Source organism: Notamacropus eugenii, chromosome 5, assembly GCF_028372415.1.
Source record: "Notamacropus eugenii isolate mMacEug1 chromosome 5, mMacEug1.pri_v2, whole genome shotgun sequence".
NCBI lineage: Eukaryota > Metazoa > Chordata > Mammalia > Diprotodontia > Macropodidae > Notamacropus > Notamacropus eugenii.
In genome coordinates, this window is record NC_092876.1 from 153019830 (window position 1) to 153044355 (window position 24526).

Genomic DNA, 24526 nt, shown 5'->3' on the forward strand with positions numbered 1-24526 from the left:
TTGATCAGAATAGTTAAGTCTTTCATAGTTGATCATCTTTAATATAAATTGTCCAAATTAAAAGAATATTTAAATAACCTTATCCTAGAAAAAAAGAAACTGAATAAGCCACAAGCGAGCTCCCTAGGATAAGATGGATTTACAAGTGAACTGAACAAGTCAAAGTGGGAAAAAAATCCAGAACCAGATGGACGTACAAGAAAATTCTACCAGACATTTAAACAGCTATTAATTAAAATACATAAGCTATAATACATAACACAAAACATAAGCTGTTAGAAAAAATATGAAAAAAAGGGTCTTGCCAAATTCCTTCTATGACATAAATATGGTCTTGATTTCTAAGCCAGGGACAGTGAAAATACAGAAAGAAACCAACATCCCTAATGAATACTGTAATGGTAAGGGAATTTGAAGATCTTCCCTGACTCATAATAGACCCATGTGACTTGCTTTGAGCTTTGGCCCCCTACAGCTGCCAAAGGGGTGAAACAGGAAGGGCAGAGCTGAGAAAGAGTGAGCAGAGCTATTGGGACAAGAACTCACTATTCAACAAAAATTGATGGGAAAACTGGAAAAGCAGTCTTGTAGAAATTAAGTATAAATCAGTATCTCATACTGTATACCAAGACAAGCTTCAAATGGGTACATTATTTAAGAATAGGGGGTTATAAAATAAACAAAAGTAGCATAGAAAAATTTACCTCTCAGATTCATTGATAACAAAAGCATTTATGACCAAACAAAGACAAAAAGATTCACAGGAAGTAAAATGAATAATTTTGATAACATAAAATTCAAAAGTTTTTGCACAAAAACTAGTTTGGCTAAAATTAGAAAAGCAGGAAATTGGGAAAAAATGCTTAGCAAAGTTTTATGACAAAAGGTCTTCTTTCTAAGCTATCTAGGGAACAGAGTCAAATTTATAAAAATAAAAATCATTCCCCGATTAATAAATAGTCAAAGGATATAAGCAAGCAGTTTTCAGAGGAAAAATCTAAGCTACAATAGCCATATGAAAATATCCTTTAAGAAAATATTAATTAGAGAAATACAAATTAAAACAACTCTGAGATACTATTATTTACCCAGCAAATTGGTTAATTTGACCAAAAAGGAAAATAATAAATACTGAGGGGACCGTGAGAAAACAGGTGCATTAATGTACTATTGATAGAGCTATACAATGGCTGACTCAATCTAGAAAGAAATTTGGAACTATGTCCAAAAAGCTATTAAACTATACATGCCCCTTGACTTCTCTAGGTGTGAATAGTTTGTTGCTAACTTGGTGGGAAAGTTGAGCCAACACACAGTTGGCAACAGTGGAGCAGAAAAGGAGTGGGCAGCTTTCAGGGATTTGGTATACAGCACTGCATTTGGTCATCTGGGTCAGAACACTCACAAACACCAAGACTGGTTTGATGAAAATGATGGGGAAATCCAGAAGCTGCAAAATGAAAAACAAGAACTCCACAGGATTTGCCAGAAGGATAGTTCATCCACCTCTAAGAAGGCAGCATTTAATTTCATAAAAAGTAAAGTACAAGCAAAGCTTAGAAGATGCAGGATTCCTGACTGAGTAAGAAGGCAGATGAAATTCAATTTTATGCTGATAGTAACAAGCCAAAGCACTTTCATGATTCCCTGAAAGCTATTTATGGAACAGAAACCTATGATGCATCACAACTGAGGACATGATCCTAAAGATATGGGCTGAACACCTCCATAGTGTTCCAACAGACCATCATCAATCAATGCTGAAGTCACTGACTGTTTACCTCCGGTTGAAATCAATCCTTCCTTAGCTAAACTTCCAACTGAAGAAGAGGTTTTGAGAGCCCTTAGGCTCCTTTCCTGTGGCAAAGCACCTGGTGTTGATTCTATTCCAGTTGAGATTTACAAGGTAGGGGGACCATTGCTCATACAAAAGCTGACTGAAATATTCCAGGTTATATGGTAAGAGTAGGCTATCCCCCAGGAGTTCAAGGATGCCTCTCCTGTCCATCTCTATAAAGGTAACGGGAATCAATTGTTCCGCGACAATCACAGGGAGGTCTCTCTATCTTAGTCGTTGCTGACAAGACTCTTGCTAGAGGCCTCCTTAATAGGCTGAAACTTCACCTGGAAGATGGTCATGTACCTGAGAGCCACTGTGGCTTCAGAAAGGGCCAAGGAACAGTGGATATGGTGTTAGCAAACGGTAGCAGTCCGACAACTCCAAGAAAAATGCCAGGAGCAGAACAGAGGTCTGTATACAACATCTGTAGAACTGACCAAGGCCTTTGACACTGTTAGCCATGAGGGCTTATGGAAAATTATGTCAGAATTTGGTTGCCCAGAGAAGTTCATCAGTATTGTACGTAAATTTCAAGATGGCATGTTTGCCCAGGTTCTGGATAGTGGACAATGCTCTCATGCCTTCCCAATCACTAATGGAGTGAAAGAGGGCTGTGTGCTTGCTCCCATGCTTTTTAGCATGATGTTTTCAGCCATGTTGCCCAATGCTTTTAATGAGGATGAACATGGCATCAAAGTCAACTACTGTCCTGGTCATAAGTTCTTCTATCTGAAAAGGCTACAAGCCAACACCAAGAGTGGAGGGAGTGCTGGTGCATGATTTTCTGTTTGCAGATGATTGTGCACTCAATGCAGTCTCTGAAACTGAGATGCAACAAAGTATGGATCAATTCTCTGCCGCCTGTGCTAATTTTGGCCTAATAATTAACACCAAGAAAACACAGGTACTTCATCAGCCACCACCACACCATCCATATGTGGAATCACTGGTTACAACAAATAGAGAACTTTTGAATGCTATGAATCAGTTCACTTACCTTGGTAGTGTACTTTCCAGGGATGTACATATTGACAATGAGGTCGACACACGCATTGCCAGAGCTAGTTCAGTGTTTGAGAGGCTCCGAAGAAAAGTTTGGGAGAGAAGAGGTATTAGACTGACTACCAAACTGAAGGTCTACAGAGCCACTGTGCTGACTTCATTGTTGTATGCCTCTGAAACATGGACAGTCTACCAGCGCCATGCCAGAAAACGGAATCATTTCCACTTGAAATGTCTTAGGAAAATTCTGAAAATCATTTGGTAGGATAAGGTACCAGACACTGAGGTCCTTGCTCAAACTAAACTGCCAAGCATTCAAACCATATTTAAGAGAGCACAACTCCAATGAGCTGGCAACGTTGCTCAAATGCAAAATGTACACTTGCCAAAAAGACTATTTTATGGAGAACTCGCATGGGACAAGTGATCACACGGTGGTCAGAAGAAGAAATACAAGGACACTTTCAAGGTCTCTCTCAAGAACTTTGCATTTGACTGTGCGATATGGAAGACACTGGCACAGGACCATTCAGCATGGCATGCCCACATCAGAAAGGGTGCTGTGCTCTATGAGCAAAGCAGAATTGAGACAGCACAAAGGAAACATAGGATGCACAAATTTGGAATAACCACCCCAAATATTCACACAGACTATCTATGCCCAATCTGTGATAGAGCATTTCGAGCTTGTATTGGTCTGATTAGCCATAGCTGCATACATTGAAACTTCACTTGTGATGTCATTTTGGTCCTCTTTGAGAACGAAGGACAACAACCAACCAACCAACTGCTTCGAGGTTTAAATGCCATTCAAAGAGATCAAAGAGGAAAACAATGTATATGTACAAAAATATTTATAGCAGGTCTTTTCATTGTGGAAAAGAATTGGAAACTAAAGGAATATCTATCAATTGAGTACTGGTTGAACAAGTTAGGTGATGGAATGCTATTGGGCTATAAGAAATGAGGAAAGCTATGGTTTCAGAAAAACCTCAAAAGACTTGTATGAACTGATACAGAGTAAAGTGAGTGGAACCAGGGCAACAATTTATACAATACTGCAAAGATAAACAACTTTGAAAGACTAGGAACTCTAATTATCACAATGATCAGTCATAATTCCAAAGGGCTCATGATGAAACATGTCATCTACAGAAAGAGTTGATAGTCAGCCATCAGAGTGCCAATTAAAATATTTTCCCCCCTTTAAGATATGGTTAATGGGGGATTTCTTTTGCCTGACCATCTTTCAAACAGGTTTTATTTTCTCTTGCCTTCTCAAGGAGTAGGAGAGGTGAAATGGGAGAAACAGAGTCCAGAACTGAAAATAAAATAAAATGTAAATTTTAAAAAATTTCAGCTACCTCTCTGTTACTGGAAAAGAGTTCATTAGAAGCTTTCAACTGCCTAAATTCATCTTGCTTGTTCAATTTTGTTCCACCCTCTGAGAGACTATAATAAATTGCATCTCCCAACACTTTTCCACTCTTCTTATACCATTTGCAGTTGAGTTCCATTCATACTAGTCTTAATTTTCAAACAGGTTAAAAGCAGAAGGATCACTACCGCTCTTGCCCATGAGGATAAGTTCACAAGTTCCTAGCTATTAGCACTATTTTCTCCAAAGTCCTCACACAAGGTCCGTAAGAAAAAAGTAGAAGACTAGTCAATCAGTCAACCAGTACTTCTTAAGCAGTTACTACATGATAGACACCATGCTAAACGATTTCAGTCAAAGGAAATACTGTTAGAATAAAAATTCAATCGCAAAATACATTGGAGGATAACAGTAGAAGATTATAAGCAGCAAAGTAAACAGAAGGAAAAAGGCATGGAAAAATGAGAAACGAGTCTATGGAAAGGTGGCCATGAGACACAAATAAGTTATATTACCATAAATATATGTCAGTGTTTGCAAAGCAGTCTATTCTCATCATGAGCAACTAAGGCACCACAATATCTAGTCTCTAATACTTCAGTTTTCACCATACTGAAAAAAGCAGCCAAATGTTATTGAGAAAAACAAGGAAAAGCAGTGAGACCACAGCATGTCCACATTAAGAAAATGCAAACTGGAACAATCTTGAAAGCACTAAGGAGGCACTTTAAAGATGTGCAGGAAGCAAAAGATGCCAAAGGAATGGAACAAATTATGGACAATAACCAACAAAAAGCAAAGTTTAATAAGAGCCCATTTATACTCCCTACTATATGACAACTTTTCATTTTCATAAAATCTTCATGAAAATGTTCTACCTACTTAGCAAAGATATTCTCAATGAACATATAACAATTGATTAGGCAGGCTATGTCATTTATTCTCTGTGAAGTCACATTATATAAAGTATTATAATCCATATATACATGAATATGTATATATAAACATATCTGTTATAATCCAGAAAGGAATAGTCCATAGGAAAAAACTAGAGATGAAAATGCCATATCTGTGTGTGGATGTGTGGATGTATGTACATATATATAATATGAATATGTGTATATGTATGTGGTTGGGCAACTGTTCCCCTGAGTTAGCACATTAGTACATATATTTGAAATGAGCCATATGGGTGTACACTGAGTCGAGCCCAGAACTGGAGAGAAAGAATAATATAGGTTAGATTATACTTGGAAAACTAAGCATTCTTTTTAATGATTTCAAGCTTTTCCCAGGGCACAAAATCCAATATTTTCAATACAAGTGTCCTCCCGGAAATGTTGTATAATTACAAATATTAAAATACCATAATCTCCAAGAAATTAAAGTGACAAATTACCAAAAGAACAACAGAGAGAAGAATAATGTGTACAAGCATGTTGACGCTTATTTCCAATGATGATCTATGAATGGTCAGCAAACTATGATCCACTGACCAAATGCACCTCATCCTTCCCCAAATCTATTTCTGTATGCCTCACAAACTAAAAATGGTTTTTACATTTGTGAATATTTTATTGTATTTAAAAATGCAAAAACCATTCTTATCTCAGGTTATACAAAGAGAGGCAGCAGGCCAGATTTGACCTGCAGGCTACAGTTAGGACATCACTAAGGAAACATAACTGGAAAAGGAGTCAGGCAGGTCATATGGTGGGAATGAAGAATGATAATCAGACAGTCATGATCTCCTAGGATCCACAAAATATAAACAAAACTAGAGAAACACGTCTAATACGTTAGGTGCATGCATTGAAAACATGCATGCTCTGAAAACATGCATGCTCAAAAAACATGGGCAAGAAATGCATGAGGATGAAGACATATGGATAGGCTATAATCTACGCTGGTAAAGCAAGTATCCACATTGAAAAGATCATAAATTCCCTCAGGTACTAAAGTGTCAATGAAATATTTGGGAATTTTATTATGTCCCTCTCTAATATTAAATCAAATAAAAGTGAGGACGAAGGCATCCTTGCTTTTTCTCTGCACTTATCACTTATTGTCTACTGTTTCCTCCTTAGAACTAATGTTACCTCTTCAGTTTAGATATATATTTTTCTTCATATCAAAGAAGGACAATTATATGCCTTTGTTTTAAAGGCATTTTAATATAAGTGTACTTTTAAGTTTCATAGATATATTTCCATCATGAAACACCAAAAATACCTGTATTTGAAGGGTCTTCAGAGCTGGTATCTATGTTGGTATAATGCTCTAGCTTAGCCATAAGCTCTAACTCGATCTGATGAAGACTATGATCTTGTATAGCATTTTCTACATCTTCAGTGAACTGAATCTGCTCTGCTAAGCACAGGATCTATTAAATAAAGACAAAACAAACAATAAATATGAGCTAAAATCTGGTCCTATAATTCACTAGCAGGTATTATGAAAACTTAAGAATACAAAACCCAGATTTTCACAGATAATAACAATCATCACCATCATCACTAATATTTTTATAGTACTCATAAGATTTGCAAAGCACTTTACAAATATTATTCCATTTTCTCTTCACAACAACTTTTGGAGATAGGTGCTATTATACTCATTTTACACATGAAGAAACTGAGGCATTGAGAGATTAAAATGACCAGCTTTATAGCTAGTTAGTGTCTGAGGAAGGATTTGCACTCAGGCCTTCCTAACACCCAAATCAAGAATTCTATCCACTGCACTCCCTAGCTGCCTTCACTGCACTTAAACAAAACTACAATGTCCTATTTGTAAAAAGGAGGAAAGTCTGGAGAGATTTTCTTACGAATTAACTAAATTCACACAAAATATTAACATTTATCCACCAATTTAATTTAATACATTTAGGTTATGATGTTTACATGGTCAATTAGTATTAACTATTATGACAATCAAGTTACTTATTAGTAGATGTGATAATAAAATTCAATCTCTAATCAGTTTATTTGATCCAATTCAATTGAATTCAATAAAAAATTTTTAGCAACTACTATGCATTAAAATATTGAAGTGTAAGTGATTAATTCACATAGACAGAATCTTTAGCTAGTAAATAATAATGTTCTCTTATAGTTAGGTAAAGTTTTATTATCCAATATGATGGGTTTAAATAATTTTTTCAAATATGTTCTTCCTCATTTCATTATTTTGGTCTTCTCTCCAAAAACTGATGAAAGAATGAAAGGACAATGATTTACATAGGTAAATTAAAATTATCTATGAACATAATATTAGGCTAAGGTAAAACTAATGCTTCCACTCCAGCCTACCAACAACAACAACAAACAAACAAACAAAAACAGTGGAAAAAAGAACGAACTTCGAGCTACCAGAGTTAACCCCAAATATAATCATACCCATTGTATCCTAGTACAGCGCCATATACGTAGTAGATGTTTGTTAAGTTAAATTAGCTTCTAATTTCATGTTAGTTACTAGATAAAAGATTTGCACTGAATCATATCACATACAGTTTCCTTAATTTTCTACTTCACAAAAAATAAGAAATTATGACTTTTAATTCATGGTTTACTGAGTGCCCAATGCATGTAAGTCACTGTGCTAAGCATTTAAAGGGGTAAAAAGATAAACCAGACAGTCTGTGATATACCGAAGCTTATAATGCAGTAAAAGTAAAATATAGGCACACATAATTGTATAATGTATGGAAAGATAAGTACCTTAGGAATGATAGAAACTGTTAAGGGGACAGAGGGAAGACAGAGGTTATTTTTGGCTGGTCAGAATCAGGGAAGAATTCATGGAAGAGATGACATTTTAGCTGAGTACTAAAATATGGAAATAATTTCAACAGGCAGAGGTAAAGGAAAGTAATTTCAGAGTAAATATAACGAACAAAGAAACCAAGGGAAGAAAACTGAAAAAGTTCAAGAAATAGTAGCAACAGCAAGGCTGGCTAATGTGTATGACCTTTTGGTAGAGATTTTTGAATCAGGCCTAAGATTTCATTACTAAAGGGATCTCCCTTAGAGGAAACTCTCTCAACCAATACAGATAAAATACCTGATCTGTGATGCATTAAAATTTAAGTGACTTGACAGGGTCACACAGTCAATAGATGTCAGAGGTGAGACTTGAACTCAGATTCTTCCTGATACAAAGACCAGCTATGTCCACTATGTCATGCTGCCTCCCATCTAAGATATATAAAATGAAGTAATAAGAAAGAAAGCTAGAGATAAAACTAAAACCAGATGGTACAAGCCTTTGCATTCCATATAAAGAGTTGGGACTTCATTCTGTCACATGGAGAACCAATGAAAGAAGTTTAAATAGATACAATATTATCCAAGTTGACTACTTAACAATAATGTAATATCCAAAGGTTTGGAGGGGAATGAGAATAGAGGTTAAAAAAGAATTAGAAAGTCAATACAAAAATCCAGTTGTAATGCCAACAGAAGCTGAACTACAGTGGCAAAAGCAGAAATAGAAAGTAAGGGAAAGATGGGAGATACACTGCATACATAGCATCAACAGAACTTGGTAACTGATTCAATGTAAGGGATAAGGAAGAAAAAAGTCAGTAAAGATTACTCCAAAGCTGTGACCTTGGGTAACTAAAGGTATTAACAAACATAAGCAAGTCAGGAAAGGGGGAGAAGGGAAAAGTTAGTTTTGAAAATGTAAAGCTTGAATTGCCAGCACAACACCTGGAAAGAAGCATGTGCAGCTGTTGAAAATGCAGGCTCAGGGCTCACAAAAGGACAAGTGAGCAACTATTGTTGAAATCACAGAAGCAGCAACAGAGAGAACTTTAGGAAAACAACTTTTTTAGAGTCCAGTAAGAAAAACAGGAACTAAGAACAGAAACAGAAAAGGAGAGCTATCAGGGAAGAACCAAGAAAGTACAGAGTCATATAATCTGAAGGAAGAGAGAGTTTCAAGAGTACCAAAAAGTCCAAAGATGTGAAAGATTACAGGGTGGATTAAAGAGAATGAATACTGAGAAAAAAGTCACTGGATGTGGTCACTGGGAGATCTCCTGTGAGATCCCACTGATAATGCAGATAATTATCCAAAAGAAAAGTTGCAAGCTTCCTATTTATAATTATATATTATGAGATATGACTATCTCAAGCATCTTCAAATGGCAACTGAATTTTTCATTCTGAAAGAAAGATACACATATCATACTAACATCACTAACTGGTTCTGGAAAAACAGGACATTAGGCAATGTTATAAATGCTGGCCATGTTCCTAAATAACCAAAATCCAGAAAATGAAACCTTAAAATAGCAGATATGCATGAAAGAGCCCCAGGAGTTAGAAAAGACTGCCAAAACTTAATGAGTGAGCTAAATTGCCTAGCAATATCCAGAAACGGGAAGAATATAAGAGTTCAGGGACCAGTTACTCTGTAAGCAACACCTTAAAAAGTTGAACTACAGTAATCAATAGGAAAGTGACTTTGATCTTCCAGAATTTAGTGTAAGCCCAGTGATGGAGGGCCAACAACTCATGAATTCTACTTAATTTTTTTTCTATTTTTCTCTTTTTCTTCCTGTTGCAAAAGCAGCTGAGTCATCTTACCTTGAATGCTATTCATATCTGGCTAAGACTGAGACATTGAATTTATTAGTAAACTACTTTAAGGCCTTAAAAATAACTGTGATTTTTCACAACTCTAATGCAGAACCGTCAGATCTCTGAAGAGCTTCAGCCATAAGTATTTCTGTAAGAGAGATCTTCATTTTTTAGGCGGCAGCAGCAGGCAATGATAGCAAGACCAAGTTGCAAGTCCCGTGACGGAGAACAGCCCCAGGGCTTTCCACTGGCAAGTTCAGTAAAGAGCTAATATTTTCACAGCACTTTAAAAGTATTATCTCATTGGATCTTCAGCCCATGAAATAAGGAGCTATTATCCCTATTTGACAGAGAGAAGTTAAGAACTTGCCCAAGCAATCCAAAGACTCTGCATGCTTCTAACTGATAGTTTTGGTATTTTTTAAGTTTTGAATCTAGTAATCAACAATAACTGAAGTTATTAATGAATGTTCAAATTTGGCACAGTCTCAGGAAATTAGACAATGGAATTTGCCATGTGGTTTCGCAACATGAGGGGGAGTTTGCTTACAGTGAATTACTAACATTATTACAAAATTACACTGGTTGAGGCAACAATATTTGAAGTACACCTTAAATGAACTTCAAGAATTATTGACAAGATCTTATCACTGATAACCATGAAATTTTAAATTTGGAAGAGAAATTGAAGATCATGTACCTTTATACTTTTCAGATGATGAATTAATATCCAGAGGGGTCTAGTAACTTAGTATTGTACAATTTTTAAATGGAAAGGAATCTTATAGATCATCTAGTACTACTGTCTCAGAAAAAAGGGCACTAAAACCAAGTATGGTTAAGGTTATGCAGCAAGTTAGTGGCATTGACATAACTATAACCTCCCAAACCCAAACATCACAATGGCTCCTTATACCACTTCAGAATCAACCTTACCTGGGAAGGAAAGAGGGATGGGTCAATTGCACCTTGAGAACTTCGTCCAGTAGTAACACATTCAATCAACAACTGCTTCAGAGTCTCCTTCATTTCCATGGCCAAACCATTCAGCCAAATCTTATTAGAAAATTGGGAAATAAAATTCGCAATAAAAATACAATTCATTTATTAAGTACTTTATAAAAGAACTTGATTTTATTTTGCCATTTGATTTCATTTGGTAACTTTTCTAAGCCATAAAAACATGTACATACACATATTTTTGCATTATAAACTTGTGATTTTTATTGGTATTTTTGTTTATATTGGGCCATGGCATAAGGAACTTCTCAAGCGTAAATTTCTTCCACAGATGCAGATGAGGAAATCTTAACTTACTGTCTTAACCAGTTCTGGAGGCACTTACAGGATACCATAACTATCAATGTGGGCATGGGCACAACTAACAGATGTCAGGGAAAAGACTTTAACCTAGGTTTTACATATTCTAAGACTAGCATTCCAGGGGCCAAGATGATAGAGAACAGGCAACAATCCAGCTGAACTCTCCCAACTTTCTCTTCTAAACAACTTTCTACTCCTCAAATCAAATTTTGGAACAGAAAGCCAACAAAAGTTCAAAGTGAGACATTTTTCTAGCCTAAGACAATTTTGGAGATTGGCAAGAGAGGTCTGAGATACCAGGGTAAGGGCTAGTCCTGAAGCATGGCACCAGCACCAGCAGAGAGGGCCTAGAGGTAGCTGCAACAGTGTTGGCAACAGCAGCAGCATTTCAGAATTCTCAGCCCAGACATAGTAAAGGGGTCATATAACTGCTCATAAAAAGATTATAGGGGACCCTTTGCTGGCAATGGGTACAGTGGCACTGATTGACAACTCTACTATTCAAATACAATTCTGAGTCACAGTTCCAGGGCACAGAGGAGCACTTCTGGTCAGTCACAAAGGAGCAAGTACCAAGGCAAAGATGAGCACCAGCACGTGTGAAAGGAAGGAAGAAGGGGCCCTTCCTACGTAAAGACCAGAGCTCAGACTGGAAGAGCAGGATCATACCTCTCCTCAGCTGACACCACCTTGGAAGCAACAAAACTTTTGGACTCCTAGGATGAGCTGTGAAAACAGCAACAGAAAGAAAGCCTCAAGCTTGGGACACTTAACAAACAGGCTGGAAAAAATGAGCAAACAAGAAAAAAAGAACTTGACCATAAAAAGTTGCTAAGGTGGCAAGGAAGATCAAAACATAAACTCAGAAGAAGAAAAGAATGTGAAAGCAGCAAGAAGCCCTTGAAAAAATGCTAATGGGACACAAGCTCAACAAGAATTTCTGAAAGAGTTAAAGACAGAGGTAAGAGTGGTGGAGGAAAAATTGGGAAAAGAGAGTGATGGGAGAAAATTATGAAAAGAACATTGTCTTGGTGGAAAAAAGGTCCAAAAATATTAAAGAAAATGACATTTTAAAAAACAGAATTTACTGACACAAAAATTCACTGAAGAAAAGAATTCTTTATAAAGCAGAATAGAGTAAATGGAAAAGGAGGTACAAAAACCCACTTAAGAAAAGAACAGCATTCGTCCAAAAGAAAAAAAGGTACAAAAATTCACTATACAAAATAATTCCTTAAAAAAATAGTTAGGCAACTAGAAGCTAATGTTTTCATGAAACATCAAGAGACAATAAAACAAATTAAAAAGAATGAAAAAATAGCAGAAAATTTGAAATGTCTCACTGGAAAAACAATGAACTGGACAATATATCTAGAAAAGATAATTAAGATTTACTGAACTACATATAAGACATGATTAAAAAAAAAAGGCCTACATATCATATTTCAAAAACTACCCCAACACCTTAAATCCAGAGGGTAAAATAAAAATTAAAATAATCCATTGATCATTTCCTGAAATGGAAATCTCCCACGAATATTAGAGCCAAATTCCATAACTCCCAAGTCAAGGAGCAAGTACTTCAAGTATCCAGAAAGAAACAATTCAAATATTGTGGAGACACAGTAAGGATAACACAAGATTTAGCAGCTTCCATATAAAAGGAGTAGAGGGTTTGGAATCTGATATTCCAGAAAGCAAAAGATCTAGAATTACAACCAAAAATAACCTACCCAGCAAAAGTGAACATAATCCTTCAGGGAAAAGCTAAACATTTAAATGAAATAGAGCACTTTCAAGCATTCTTGATGAAAAAAAAACAAACAAAATCTGACATTCAAGCATAAAATTCAAGAAAAGCATATAAAGGTAAACAAGAAAGAGTAACCATGAGCAATTCAATCAAGTTAAAATGTTTACATTCCTATATGGGAAAATGATACATGCAAGTCCTCTTTGATAAGGCAGTAAGAAGTCTACATAGACAAATGGCACAGGTTTGAGTGGATTGTGTTGAGATTATCCGAAAAACTGAAGAGGTGAGAAAGAAGGATGCAGTAGGAAAAGGGAAAGGAGAAGAAGAATGGGGAAAATTTTCTCACATAAAAGAGATATGAAAGGAAGCGCTTTTGTAGTGGAGAGGAAAATAGGATGCTGGCAGGTACGGTGAGTCAGGTGACAATCACCTGCAAAAGCCCATATGCTCCCTTTCAGGTTTTTATTAAGAATGTTCTTTACACATAAAAAGACCATTTTCAAAAATTTTATGGAAATCTGAAGAAATGGAAATGATACTTAAGAAAAGGAAGTCAGAAATAGAGGCTAGACCTGAAAAAGCATTTTAAAAAATAAATTCATACTGGAAATAAGACAATTTAAGGCCATTCAAGGGACTGATTCTCAAGATAAGGGGATATAAATACCAAAATATACATTCACTTTCTCATATCTACAATTGTTTTTCCTTATAAAAACCAAAATATCTTTAATTTAAAAGTAACATAGCAAAAATGAATAAATTATCTGTCCAAAATAACTGCCAAATCTACACTTCGTAAAATGTGAGGAAATTTATTTAAATGTCAATTTTTGATTACACATTTATAAATATTCCTTACCTCAACATCATTTGAGAGAAGAATTCTGTTTTTAAAAGGTACCACTTCTCCCTCTAAAGATTTCATTGCAGTTATGTACTTACAGTCCTCATCAAAACACACACTGTTAATACCTAAAAGATGAAAACAATAAACTTAACATGATACTGAAGACCTCCTTGTCAACTAATGTTACACAATACCACATAGACACAAATAATGCTTTAATAAGCCAAAAATTTTCACTTTTTAAGGAATATCATTACCAAGAACACAATGTTGAGGAAGCATTCTATTACATGTTGGTGTATCAACCAACCAAAAAGTATTTATCAATCAATAAATATTTTCTTAGATGTAATAAATTTAGTTGCACAAAAAATTTCCCCTTTCTTTACAGCTTAAAACTTATTACAAAATGCTGCTGCTACTCAGGTTATTCTTGAGATAAAAAAAACTATTTTAACTCTTAAATATGTTTGTGTGTATTTCTTGGCCAAAAGTATGCCTTTTTAGAAAAGTAAATCATGCATCATTAATCGTTCTTTATTAAAACATATTACGTAATTAAATCAACTTAAGAGTACTAATTTGAAGCATGCAACACTTTCCACATTATCCTACCAGCAAACAGCTTCTTTAGGTGAGACTGAATAACAGCAGGGTTAGTAGACTGGCCCAATATTTCTAATAAGTCATCATCTCCAATAAAATAAAATCTTGGAAATGCTGAACGCTTTTCCTAATAAAAATAAATGAGTGAATGGACTTTTAAGATAAATTCATAACATAACATCACATAAACATAACATCACATAAAACATCACATAAAATAATTATTCCAAATGTTTAAAAAGTCTTGCCTCCAAAAATTCATTTAGCGATTTTTGGCATCTCTGCAGCTGATCAAGTATAGTAATCAGAGCGTTCCTGATTCCTGCACGAGTAGTCAATGATGTAACTCTACTATCTTTTCTGATATCTGTCATGATTGACCTGTTGGGGTAAAAATGTAAGACATAATTTCCATATATATCATTGCTACTTTGTTTCTGGCCTGGGTATAAACTAATTATACCAAATAACTTGAGGTTAGATTTTTTTTTTTTTAAAAGTATACAACAAAATCAAAGATATGCTATGCTTCTAATAACTATTACTATTATTATATTACTATTACTAAAATAACTTCATAAAATGTTTAATTTATATTCGATGGTATACCCCATGATATTTATATCTGTAATATGCTGCACAAAGCAACTGATTAAACATCAATAAAACATTAAAGTCATCTGATTATACTGACCTGAAATCCTCATCAACTCTGTTGAAACGTGACTGTTCTTTAGGTAAAGCTCCACGACCAAAAATTGGTTCCAAATACACCCATTTTCTTTGAATCTGATTTAAATTTTGCAGATACTCATCTAATTCTGCAAGTTTTCTTTCCCAAATTGATACTTTATCTTCAAATCCTTTGTAATATGGAGAGTCCTTTAGGGACTGAAGAAGACAACGATTATCTCCAACCTGGTTAACTATATCTTTCCAGTCTTTAATCAACTTGAGGTTTCTGTTTTGGCTGTCTTCATAATCTATTAAGGTAAATACTGCCCCAACTCCCCAGAGATCAAGCTCACGTAAAGCTTCTCTTATCGTAACTTCACCTTGTGCTCGGCTATTCAAATCCTGTTTAAACAACACAAATATAAACATGAAATAACAACATTTAATTACAATGAAATAATACATATGTTTCAAAAAACTTCAGTTAAAAGTTATACTTCAATGCCTGTCACATGGAGATAACCCTGAGTTATGCCACTGAAAACTTATTAGCTCTTAAGCATCTAGAATGGCTTCAAGTATAAACCCAGGGGAAGACTATGTGTCTATCACTCAATAACAGCTGAGAGAAAGTTAAAGAACTTGTCTCCAAGAGGATGGTAATCAAATGAGGAATTTTTTACCAATGGCTACGAAAAGTGTCTTGGCTGCAACTTGTACCAGCAGAGAGAATATCTACATTAATGAAACTGTGGATCTTTTCAAAGCACAGAAGTATATTTTAAGAAAAAATGCATTTGAATCAGCTGTGACACAAGAAAGTCTCATCTAAGGGGTGTTATATCCCTTTCCTTTCTAGTACATCTTCCACACAGCTGACAAAAGGATTGTCCTAAAGCATAGGTCTGAGAATGTCACTCCCACTCAGTAAACTCCAGTGGGTTCCTATTTCTTCTAGGATCAAATACGGACTTCTTAATTTGTCAACATAAGTCCTTCACAGCCTGGCATCCATCTAGCTTTCATCCTTAGAGTTTACTCTTCTTCATGCATCCTTGGTCCAGTGAAACCAGCCTTCTTAGGACTCATAAAAAAATGCTCCATTTTCTTTCATGGTCCCTTTGCACTCTATGCAAGAAACGTACTCTCTTTTCACCTTCCACAGCACATAATACCTAGTTTTTTTCCAAGCTCAAAGCACACACCAGCTTCTCTAAGAACAGTCTTCTGATTCCTTCAGCTGCTTGCATTCACTCCTCAAAAACTCACCTCATATATTTTATAAATTATTTATACACTTGAAGTCTCCCCTGATAGAATGCACGGTCCTTGATGTCAAGAACTCATTTTGTATTTCTAGCACCTAGCACAGTGCACATAGTAGATGCTTTACACATGTCTGTTAATTGACTGAGTGTATTAAATTACCAATTAAGGTAATCTTGGCCATGTGATGATTCCTACTATGTACCCAAAGACAATGTAAGTCAATTTCAAATTTATTAGTGGCAAAGTTTGAAATAAGAATATTCTCTGTAAGTCAACTTGAAAAAATAAGCATAAAATTTTAAAATAGGAAAATATCTAAAACTTAGTTTAGTTCAGTAACTATATCTAATAATAAATTATATACTAGTATGGAAACAGATTCAGATATAGATACAGTGACAGATATATCTGAGGCAATATAGTATAGCGAAAAGAACACAAGTTCAAGAGTCAAAGGACCTTGATTCAAATCCCATTTCTAATTCTTAGAAACTACATGAAGTTACTTAACCTCTGTATCCTCAAATGTAAAATGAAGAAACTAGATTTAACGGTCACTGAGTTCCCTTCTAGCTCTGGATCCATGATCTTTCTCTCCCTTACCACCTTTAATTTATATGTGTGTGCATGTATGTGTATACACACAGTTATACATACACATATATGTGTGTATGCATATATGTAATATGTGTACATTGAGACTATGTGTATATGTGTGCACACACATCTATTTGCGTGTACACATAGGTATATATACATATGTACACACACATATCAGTCTCAAAGAGTAGCCTGAGAGCACTGAGAGGTAAAGGGTCTTCTCTAGATTCACACAGAAATATATGTCAAAATCAGAATTTGAATCACCCAAGTTTTCCTGACCCTAATGCCAGTTCTCTATCCACTACACCAAAATGACTCTCAACTATACATACACACATACAGATATATACATATATACATTCATACATTATATACAAATACATACATATATTTCTGTTTGAGAGTATATGTATACATATTTATGCTTTAAAATTATACAGCGATTGAATATTTTAAAAGGTATTCATACTTTAAGTTCTGAAGCTTTGGCCACAATTGTTTCAGCTACTCTGAGAAGATCTCCGAATAATAATTTCTCTAAACTAGTGCCCCTAGGAAGGCCAAGCAGACGGAAAAGGTCAAGCCAGTGATCTGGAGAAAGATGCTCTCCTCTAACATATTTCAGAACAGGAACTACCATCTGAAAAAAAAACAATACACACAGGAAAATGTAATTATTTTTCATTTTTATTGCTATCAAAATTGTAATTTTTTCTTAATAAGTATGAAATAAAAAACTTCTAACTGAAAGTTTTTAACTATGAAATTATTATAGCAAGAAATTAATTTTCCTTAAAGTAAGAGTTTTAATAACCTCTTACTTTTATTACAGAATTTGATCTCAGGGTGAAACCTGATATATTCAACATTTTATTCCTAGTTTGCTGACATTGACAATGACTTGTAGCTAATTATTTTCCTCAAAGTTGCTAACAAGGAAAATAAGATAACACTATTATTACATTTCTATAATCATTTATTGATCACAGAACAAGAGAAATATGTAGTCTTACTTGAAAGATAGGTAACTAACTTGGACCAGAAGACTTAGGCTATTTTAGTACAAAGGAAAAATAAACTACAAATTTTTCCCAATAAAAATGAAAACAATTTACAGAATAACTTACTTTATATTTGTCAACTTCTGATTGTAATTTGACTGTCATTACTGAATGCTCTTCTACTTTTCTCAATCTGTCATGCCAACTCATCAAGAATTCCTCAAAAATATAGGTCTTGTTCCTATAAATATTACATATTTTAATGGACATCACAAAAACTATAATAACCACAGCAATAACATTTTAAATATTTACAAAAATCAAACCTAAAAGTAATCCAGTCCTCAACAGCCTTTTCCTGAAATCCCTGATGAAATTCTTCATAAAGTGACCAAAGTTGTGCACAAGTCTCAATGTCTTTGGAGATGCTATACGCCATGGCAAAGTTGGGTTCATCTATCCCAAAGTGATGGCAGTCATCACTAGAGAAAACAGACACAAATACTATTAGAATAAAAATTAAGACTATGGTAATACAAATTTACTTGACTGTATTCATCTTCTGAGAAAGAAACAACTGCTCAAAATCATAACTGCTTAAATACTTCATATAGGCAGTACTAACAAAGACTTGAATTTCATTAACACTTTTCACCAAGACAGTAATCAAAAGAAATTTTGTTGCTAATGAGTTTGGAAGTAGATTAAAGATACTAAAATAATTTAGGTCTGTGAAAATTTATGGACTCAAAGTGCTGCTTTGTGGAGTAAATACGCCTATTTGTTACATGATTATTTAATCAAAGAAGAAAAATACTATGGTGCTGAAACTTCCATATAGTCTCGAACAAAGTAATTTTGTACTGTTTTATGTACCTGTGTAGCTGTAACTTTAAAACTCAATCTATCTCGCTAATACGACTGGAACTTGAACATTGTGTTATGAAGTTATTTTGGACATTAATTTAAATGTCCTAATTTTATAAAGGAAACAAAAGAATGGGTCACTTTCTAAATATTTGAAATAAGCTTGTAACTTTAAAAAAAAAAGAAATCAACATACACTAGTTTTTTCCGTATGTTTTCAAGATCATCAAATTCTGCTTTTTTCTCCTTTATTGACTTTGCACTTCTCTCAAGAGCACCCTGTTGGCCTGTTTCAATAACATCATCACTGGGTTTCAGCTGATCCCAACGAGCTTTAAATTTTTCCAGTTCTTGAAGGTAAACCTGAAGACGAGACTTCACATTTCCTTTCATCACTTCAATCTAGGAAGACAATGTAGTTAAAAGGAATTTAGAAAGCTAGCTTCTGAAAACAGTGTTACTGTAAAAACCAGAATTCTCTATTGTATGTGTGTCTTTTTACATTTTAGAAAAATTATCATATTACTTTCATACAATCTATTAAAGAGATTTTTTTGTTGTTTAATTCATAGCTGAGGAAACACTAATGCCAGCTTACTTAACATTTTTCCTGTTGATTTTTATTATGTCAATTAATGGGTCCCAACTATGCTGGAAAACCTCTGGGTATGGTCCCAATCCCAAAATATCAGTTATCTGAGAACCAAACTAGCTAAGTGGACAGGATCAATAACAGAATGCTGAACAAGAGGGAAATAATACTTTTGGCCATAGTAAATCATGGAAAATAATATCCTAAAACATGGAGTACAATTTACACCAAAGCAAAAATAATCTTTATCAAAGAAGTCACAGAAATTTTAAGATTTCTGTTGCATAACTGACTGAATAAACTAATTTAAAATGGAAACATGATGCATGACTATAATACTCAGATTTGCAGGATTAAAATGAGCACCACTACTGAAAATAAAATTTAATAGCATCTAGTTTAGTGCTTTGCACATATTTGTGTTAAATAAACATTTGAATGAATACATTTAATAAGGAGTAGAATTATTAGAGTGTTTATCTCTTAAGCAGCTATATTTTTGGTATGATTGAGAAAGAAAGGAAAATCATATGGTACATTTGTTTAGCAGAGGTTAGTCATGATTTCAAAATTTAAATTTTTCCCATTGAAATTTTCAAGTTGAAAAATTGCCCTCAGTTGTAATGACACTAAGAACTTCATCCCTAGACTGCACAATTTTTGTAAAAAAAAAAAAAAGCTGGGGCGGAGCCAAGATGGCGAAGTAGAAAGACGCACATACACATAGCTCCTAACCCACAAAACACAGAACGGCAGAGGGGACTAATCCAGGGCGAATTCTGCACCCAGAGACCACGGAATATTGGAGCGAGGGAGATTTCTGTTCCGGAGAGACCTGCAAACCTCTCGCGGGGGGTCCTTCGCACCGTGGACTGGGCGCCGGGGCGAGAAGCAGAGAGCAGCCCTACCGCGGCAGCGACAACGTGGGAAGCAGATCCGAGAGGGCTGCGAGACGGGATCTCCAGCGGCCACGCGGGTCCCCCCACCCACAGAGGGACCTGCAAACCTCTCGCAAAAGGTCCCTCGCGCTGCAGACATGGAGCCCAGCCGGGACCTGCGGCGGCGGCCGCGGCTCTGAGAGGCACAGTCCTAAGAGGGCTCCAGAGGCGGGATCTTCAGCAGCGGCACGGGCCCCCCCCACCAACAGGTGACTGACGGGGGTAGGTGAGAGAGTCTCTTTGGCGGGTTGAGAGGGGAGTGAGGTGCCCCCATGGCTCAGGGCCCCCCGGGAGGTGGGGACTGAGAGGTGGCTGCGGATGGCGGATCCCCAAGCGGACGGGAGCCTGGATCCATTGTGGAAGGTCTGTGCATAAACCGCCTGAGGGAATTGAGCCAGAGAGGCGGCCCTGCCCCTGACCACCTGAACTTAATTTAACACTGAATAACAGCCCTGCCCCCGCCAAAAGCCCTAAGGCGGGAAGCAGCATTTGAATCTCAGTCCTCCCAAACGCTGGCTGGGAGGAGTAGGAGGCGAGGTGGGTGTGAGGAGAACATTCAGAGTTCAGGCCACTAGGTGGAGAATATGCCAAGAAAAGGGAAAAGAAATAAAACTATTGAAGGGTACTTTATCGCAGAGAAAAAAACACTTCCTCCCCTCCTTTCTGATGGGGAGGAACAATGCTTGCCATCAGGCAAAGACACAGAAATCGAGGATTCTGTGTCCCAGCCCACCCAATGGGCTCGGGCCGTGGAAGAGCTCAAGAGGAATTTTGAAAATCAAGTTAGAGAGGTGGAGGAAAGACTGGAAAGGGAAATGAGAGGGATGAGGGAGAAGCATGAAAAACAGATCAGCTCCCTGCTAAAGGAGAACCAAAAAAATCTTGAAGAAATTGGCACCCTGAGAACTAGCCTAACTCAGCTGGCAAGGGAGGTGCAAGGGGCCAATGAGGAGAAGAATGCTTTCAAAAGCAGAATTAACCAAATGGAAAAGGAGATTCAAAAGCTTACTGAAGAAAATAGATCTCTCAAATCTGGAATGGTACAGATGGAAGCTTTGGACTTTTCGAGAAAGACAGATATCTCAGAACATACCGCGCAGATTCGAAAAATGGAAGATAAGGTGAAATATCTTATTGGAAAAACAACTGACCTAGAAAATAGAATCAGGAGAGACAATGTAAAAATTCTGGGACTACCTGAAAACCATGATCAAAAGAAGAGCCTAGACATCATCTTCCATGAAATTATCAAGGAAAACTGCCCTGAGATTCTAGAACCAGAAGGCAAAATAAATATTCAAGGAATCCGCAGAACACCGCATGAAAGAGATCCAAAAAGAGAAACTCCTAGGAGCATTGTGGCCAAATTCCAGAATTCCCAGGTGAAAGAGAAAATATTGCAAGCAGCTAGAAAGAAACAATTCAAGTATTGTGGAAATACAATCAGGATAGTACAAGATCTGGCACCTTCTACATTGAGGGACAGAAGGGAATGGAATAGGATATTCCAGAAGTCAAAGGAAATAGGACTGAAGCCAAGAATCACCTACCCAGCAAAACTGAGTATAATACTTCAGGAAAAAAAATGGTCTTTCAATGAAATAGAAGACTTTCAAATTTTCCTGATGAAAAGACCAGAACTGGAAAGAAAATTTGACTTTCTAACACAAGAATGAAGAGAACCATGAAAAGGCGAACAGCAAAGAGAAATCATAAGGGACTTACTAAAGTTCAACTGTTTACATTCCTATATGGAAAGACAATATTTATAACTGTTGAAACATTTCAGTATCTGGGCACTGGGTGGGAGTACACACACACACACACACATGCACACACGCACACATACATAGAGACAGAGTGCACAGAGTGAATTGAAGAGGATGGGATCACATACTAAAAAAAAAAAAAATTAAATCAAGCAGTGAGAGAGAAATATTGGGAGGAGAAAGGAAGAAGTTATATGGGGCAAATTATCTCTTATAAAAGAGGCAAGCAAAAGACTTATTAGTGGTGGGATAAAGAGGGGAGGCAAGAGAAAAACATGAGGTCTACTCTCATCACAATCCACTAAAGGAAAGAATATAATGCACACTCATTTTGATAGGAAAACCTATCTCATAATACAGGAGAGTGGGGGACAGGGGCACAAGTAGGATGGGGGGGAGGATAGAGGGGAGGGCATGGGGAGGAGAATGCAATACGAGGTCGACACTCATGGGGAGGGAAAGGACCATAAGAAAATAGAAGTAATGGGGGACAGGACAGGATGGAGGGAAATATAGTTAGTCCTATACAACACAACTAGTATGGAAATCATTTGCAAAACTAAACAGATATGGCCTATATTGAACTGCCTGTCTTCCAAGGGGAAGGGGTAGAGAGGGAGGGAGCCAAAGAAGTTGGAACTCAAAGTGTTAGGACCAAATGTAATGTTATTACCACCGGGTAACAAGAAATACAGGTTAAGGGGTCAAGAAAGCTATCTGGCCCTACAGGACAAAAGAGAAGACGGAGACAAGGGCAGGGAGGGAGGATAGAGGAGAGAGAAGATAGGTCACAGGGGCAATTAGAAAGCTTGGATCTGGGGGGGGGGAGGGGAAAAAAGGGGAGAAAATTTGTAACCCAAAAATGTGTGAAAATAAATGTTAAAAGTTTAATAAAAAAAATAAAAAATTAAAAAAAAAATTAAAAAAAAAAAAAAAAAGCTTACTGGAAGTATTTGCACCAGGTGACTGGTGGGAAGTAACAGGAAGGAGTATCTTTTAGATGCAATTAGATGATGTATATCCCTAAAATTTTCTGCTAATATCTGACAGTAGAACCTTTGGGAAAACAGCCAATAGATGACTGCTGTTGGGAACAGAAGAATTAGCAAGATTTTGTTAAGAAGGTAATGGGTAGGAATGAAAGCCTTTGCTCCACTGGTCCTAGCCGGTCTATTCCAGGCTATTGATTTCTTGCAGTACAGGTACCTCAACTACTTCATGGCTCTGGCCTCTATTACTATCTATATATGCACTTTATCTCATTTTCATCATTGCTGAAGTTGCTGTATGTGTCCTTATGTACGCAGAGACTTGAGTTAACAAAGGTTTTACTTTCTATGTGGTCAGGGGACAATATGAACATCATTCCTGAGACAATCAAAAGGCATTAGAACAGTGGGCTAGGGATCTCTCATCAACTGGACAAGGTTAAGGAAGTCTGTTCAGATCATTTAGGAGAGCTGCTCTGGAGGTAGGAGAAACATTATGTTAAAGGTTTAAGACGTATTTATATGTCAGTAAAGAAGTTCAAAGTCTCTTTGAGATGTTGATCAGTCAGTCAGTCACCTGGGATCAAAATACTAATACAGTTGAATTGAAATTAAGAGAAAACTAAGCTCAATGGATTTTTCAAATTAAGTGAGAAAAATTCAAATTTCACTTTGATAAGACTCCTTACCTGATCTTTAATCATAAGTTGATGACTTTCCATCATTAATTCAAACTTATCCCACTTAGCTCTCAGATTACTAATTGTTTCTAAGCCTCCACCAGCCACAGTTCGTAAAAGTCTATTTTTATCTTCAGCTTTTTGAAATAAAGGCAAAATCTAAATGTGGAAAAAACATATATGATAAAATTAATCAGCTATAATAATCATAATAGTTGATCTATTAAATAACAATGGTTAGTTCAAAAGCATCAAGTGTCATCCTTATTTAATGTAAGATACTTTAAGGAGAAAAAATCTTTAAAAAATTTTAAACTTTCATTCTCCCTTCATTTTTGTTTTAAGAGTTACTATTATATCTAAATGCAAATTAAACTCTTAAGCACCCTCCAACAGTAAAACTGCAATTATTCCTGCTCCTCATATACACAATACTCCATCTCTCACTCTGAGAATCCCTAGTTTTCTTGAAAGGTCAGCTCAAAATCATCTCCTATTTAAGACTTTCCTAATTCCACCAGTAGTTATTTGCTTGTTTCCCTCAAAAAAGTTACCTGAATTTACTGTTTATACTTATATATGTCCATGCTTTCTCTTTCTTTAGAATATTAGTCCCCTAAGGGCAAAAACTATTTCACTCATGTCTATGTTCCTAGCACAAGGTCAGGCACAATACATGCTTGCTGATTGATTTGAATGGTAATGTATTCTATCAGGTACATGTATAGGTAAGTTATAATATTAATTGGTTAAAATAACTTAAACGGTTATTATAAGTTATAACTTACAGTTCTTTG

At 36.0% G+C, this 24526-nt stretch overlaps 1 protein-coding gene across 7 annotated transcripts in view; it reads right to left on the bottom strand.

Annotated features, from left to right (window-relative positions):
• Positions 1-24526, bottom strand: part of DYNC2H1 (dynein cytoplasmic 2 heavy chain 1) — a 413209-nt gene that overhangs the window by 304192 nt on the left and 84491 nt on the right. For all 7 annotated transcript variants that reach the window (XM_072611238.1, XM_072611237.1, XM_072611242.1 and 4 more), the window contains 11 exons: positions 23739-23888; positions 18958-19163; positions 18221-18376; positions 18021-18135; positions 17363-17533; positions 15041-15423; positions 14595-14727; positions 14356-14473; positions 13753-13865; positions 10748-10867; positions 6453-6603 (listed from right to left, as the gene is read on the bottom strand). In XM_072611238.1, coding sequence (XP_072467339.1) covers positions 6453-6603; positions 10748-10867; positions 13753-13865; positions 14356-14473; positions 14595-14727; positions 15041-15423; positions 17363-17533; positions 18021-18135; positions 18221-18376; positions 18958-19163; positions 23739-23888 — 1816 coding nt within the window. The remainder of the gene's footprint in view (positions 1-6452; positions 6604-10747; positions 10868-13752; positions 13866-14355; positions 14474-14594; positions 14728-15040; positions 15424-17362; positions 17534-18020; positions 18136-18220; positions 18377-18957; positions 19164-23738; positions 23889-24526) is intronic.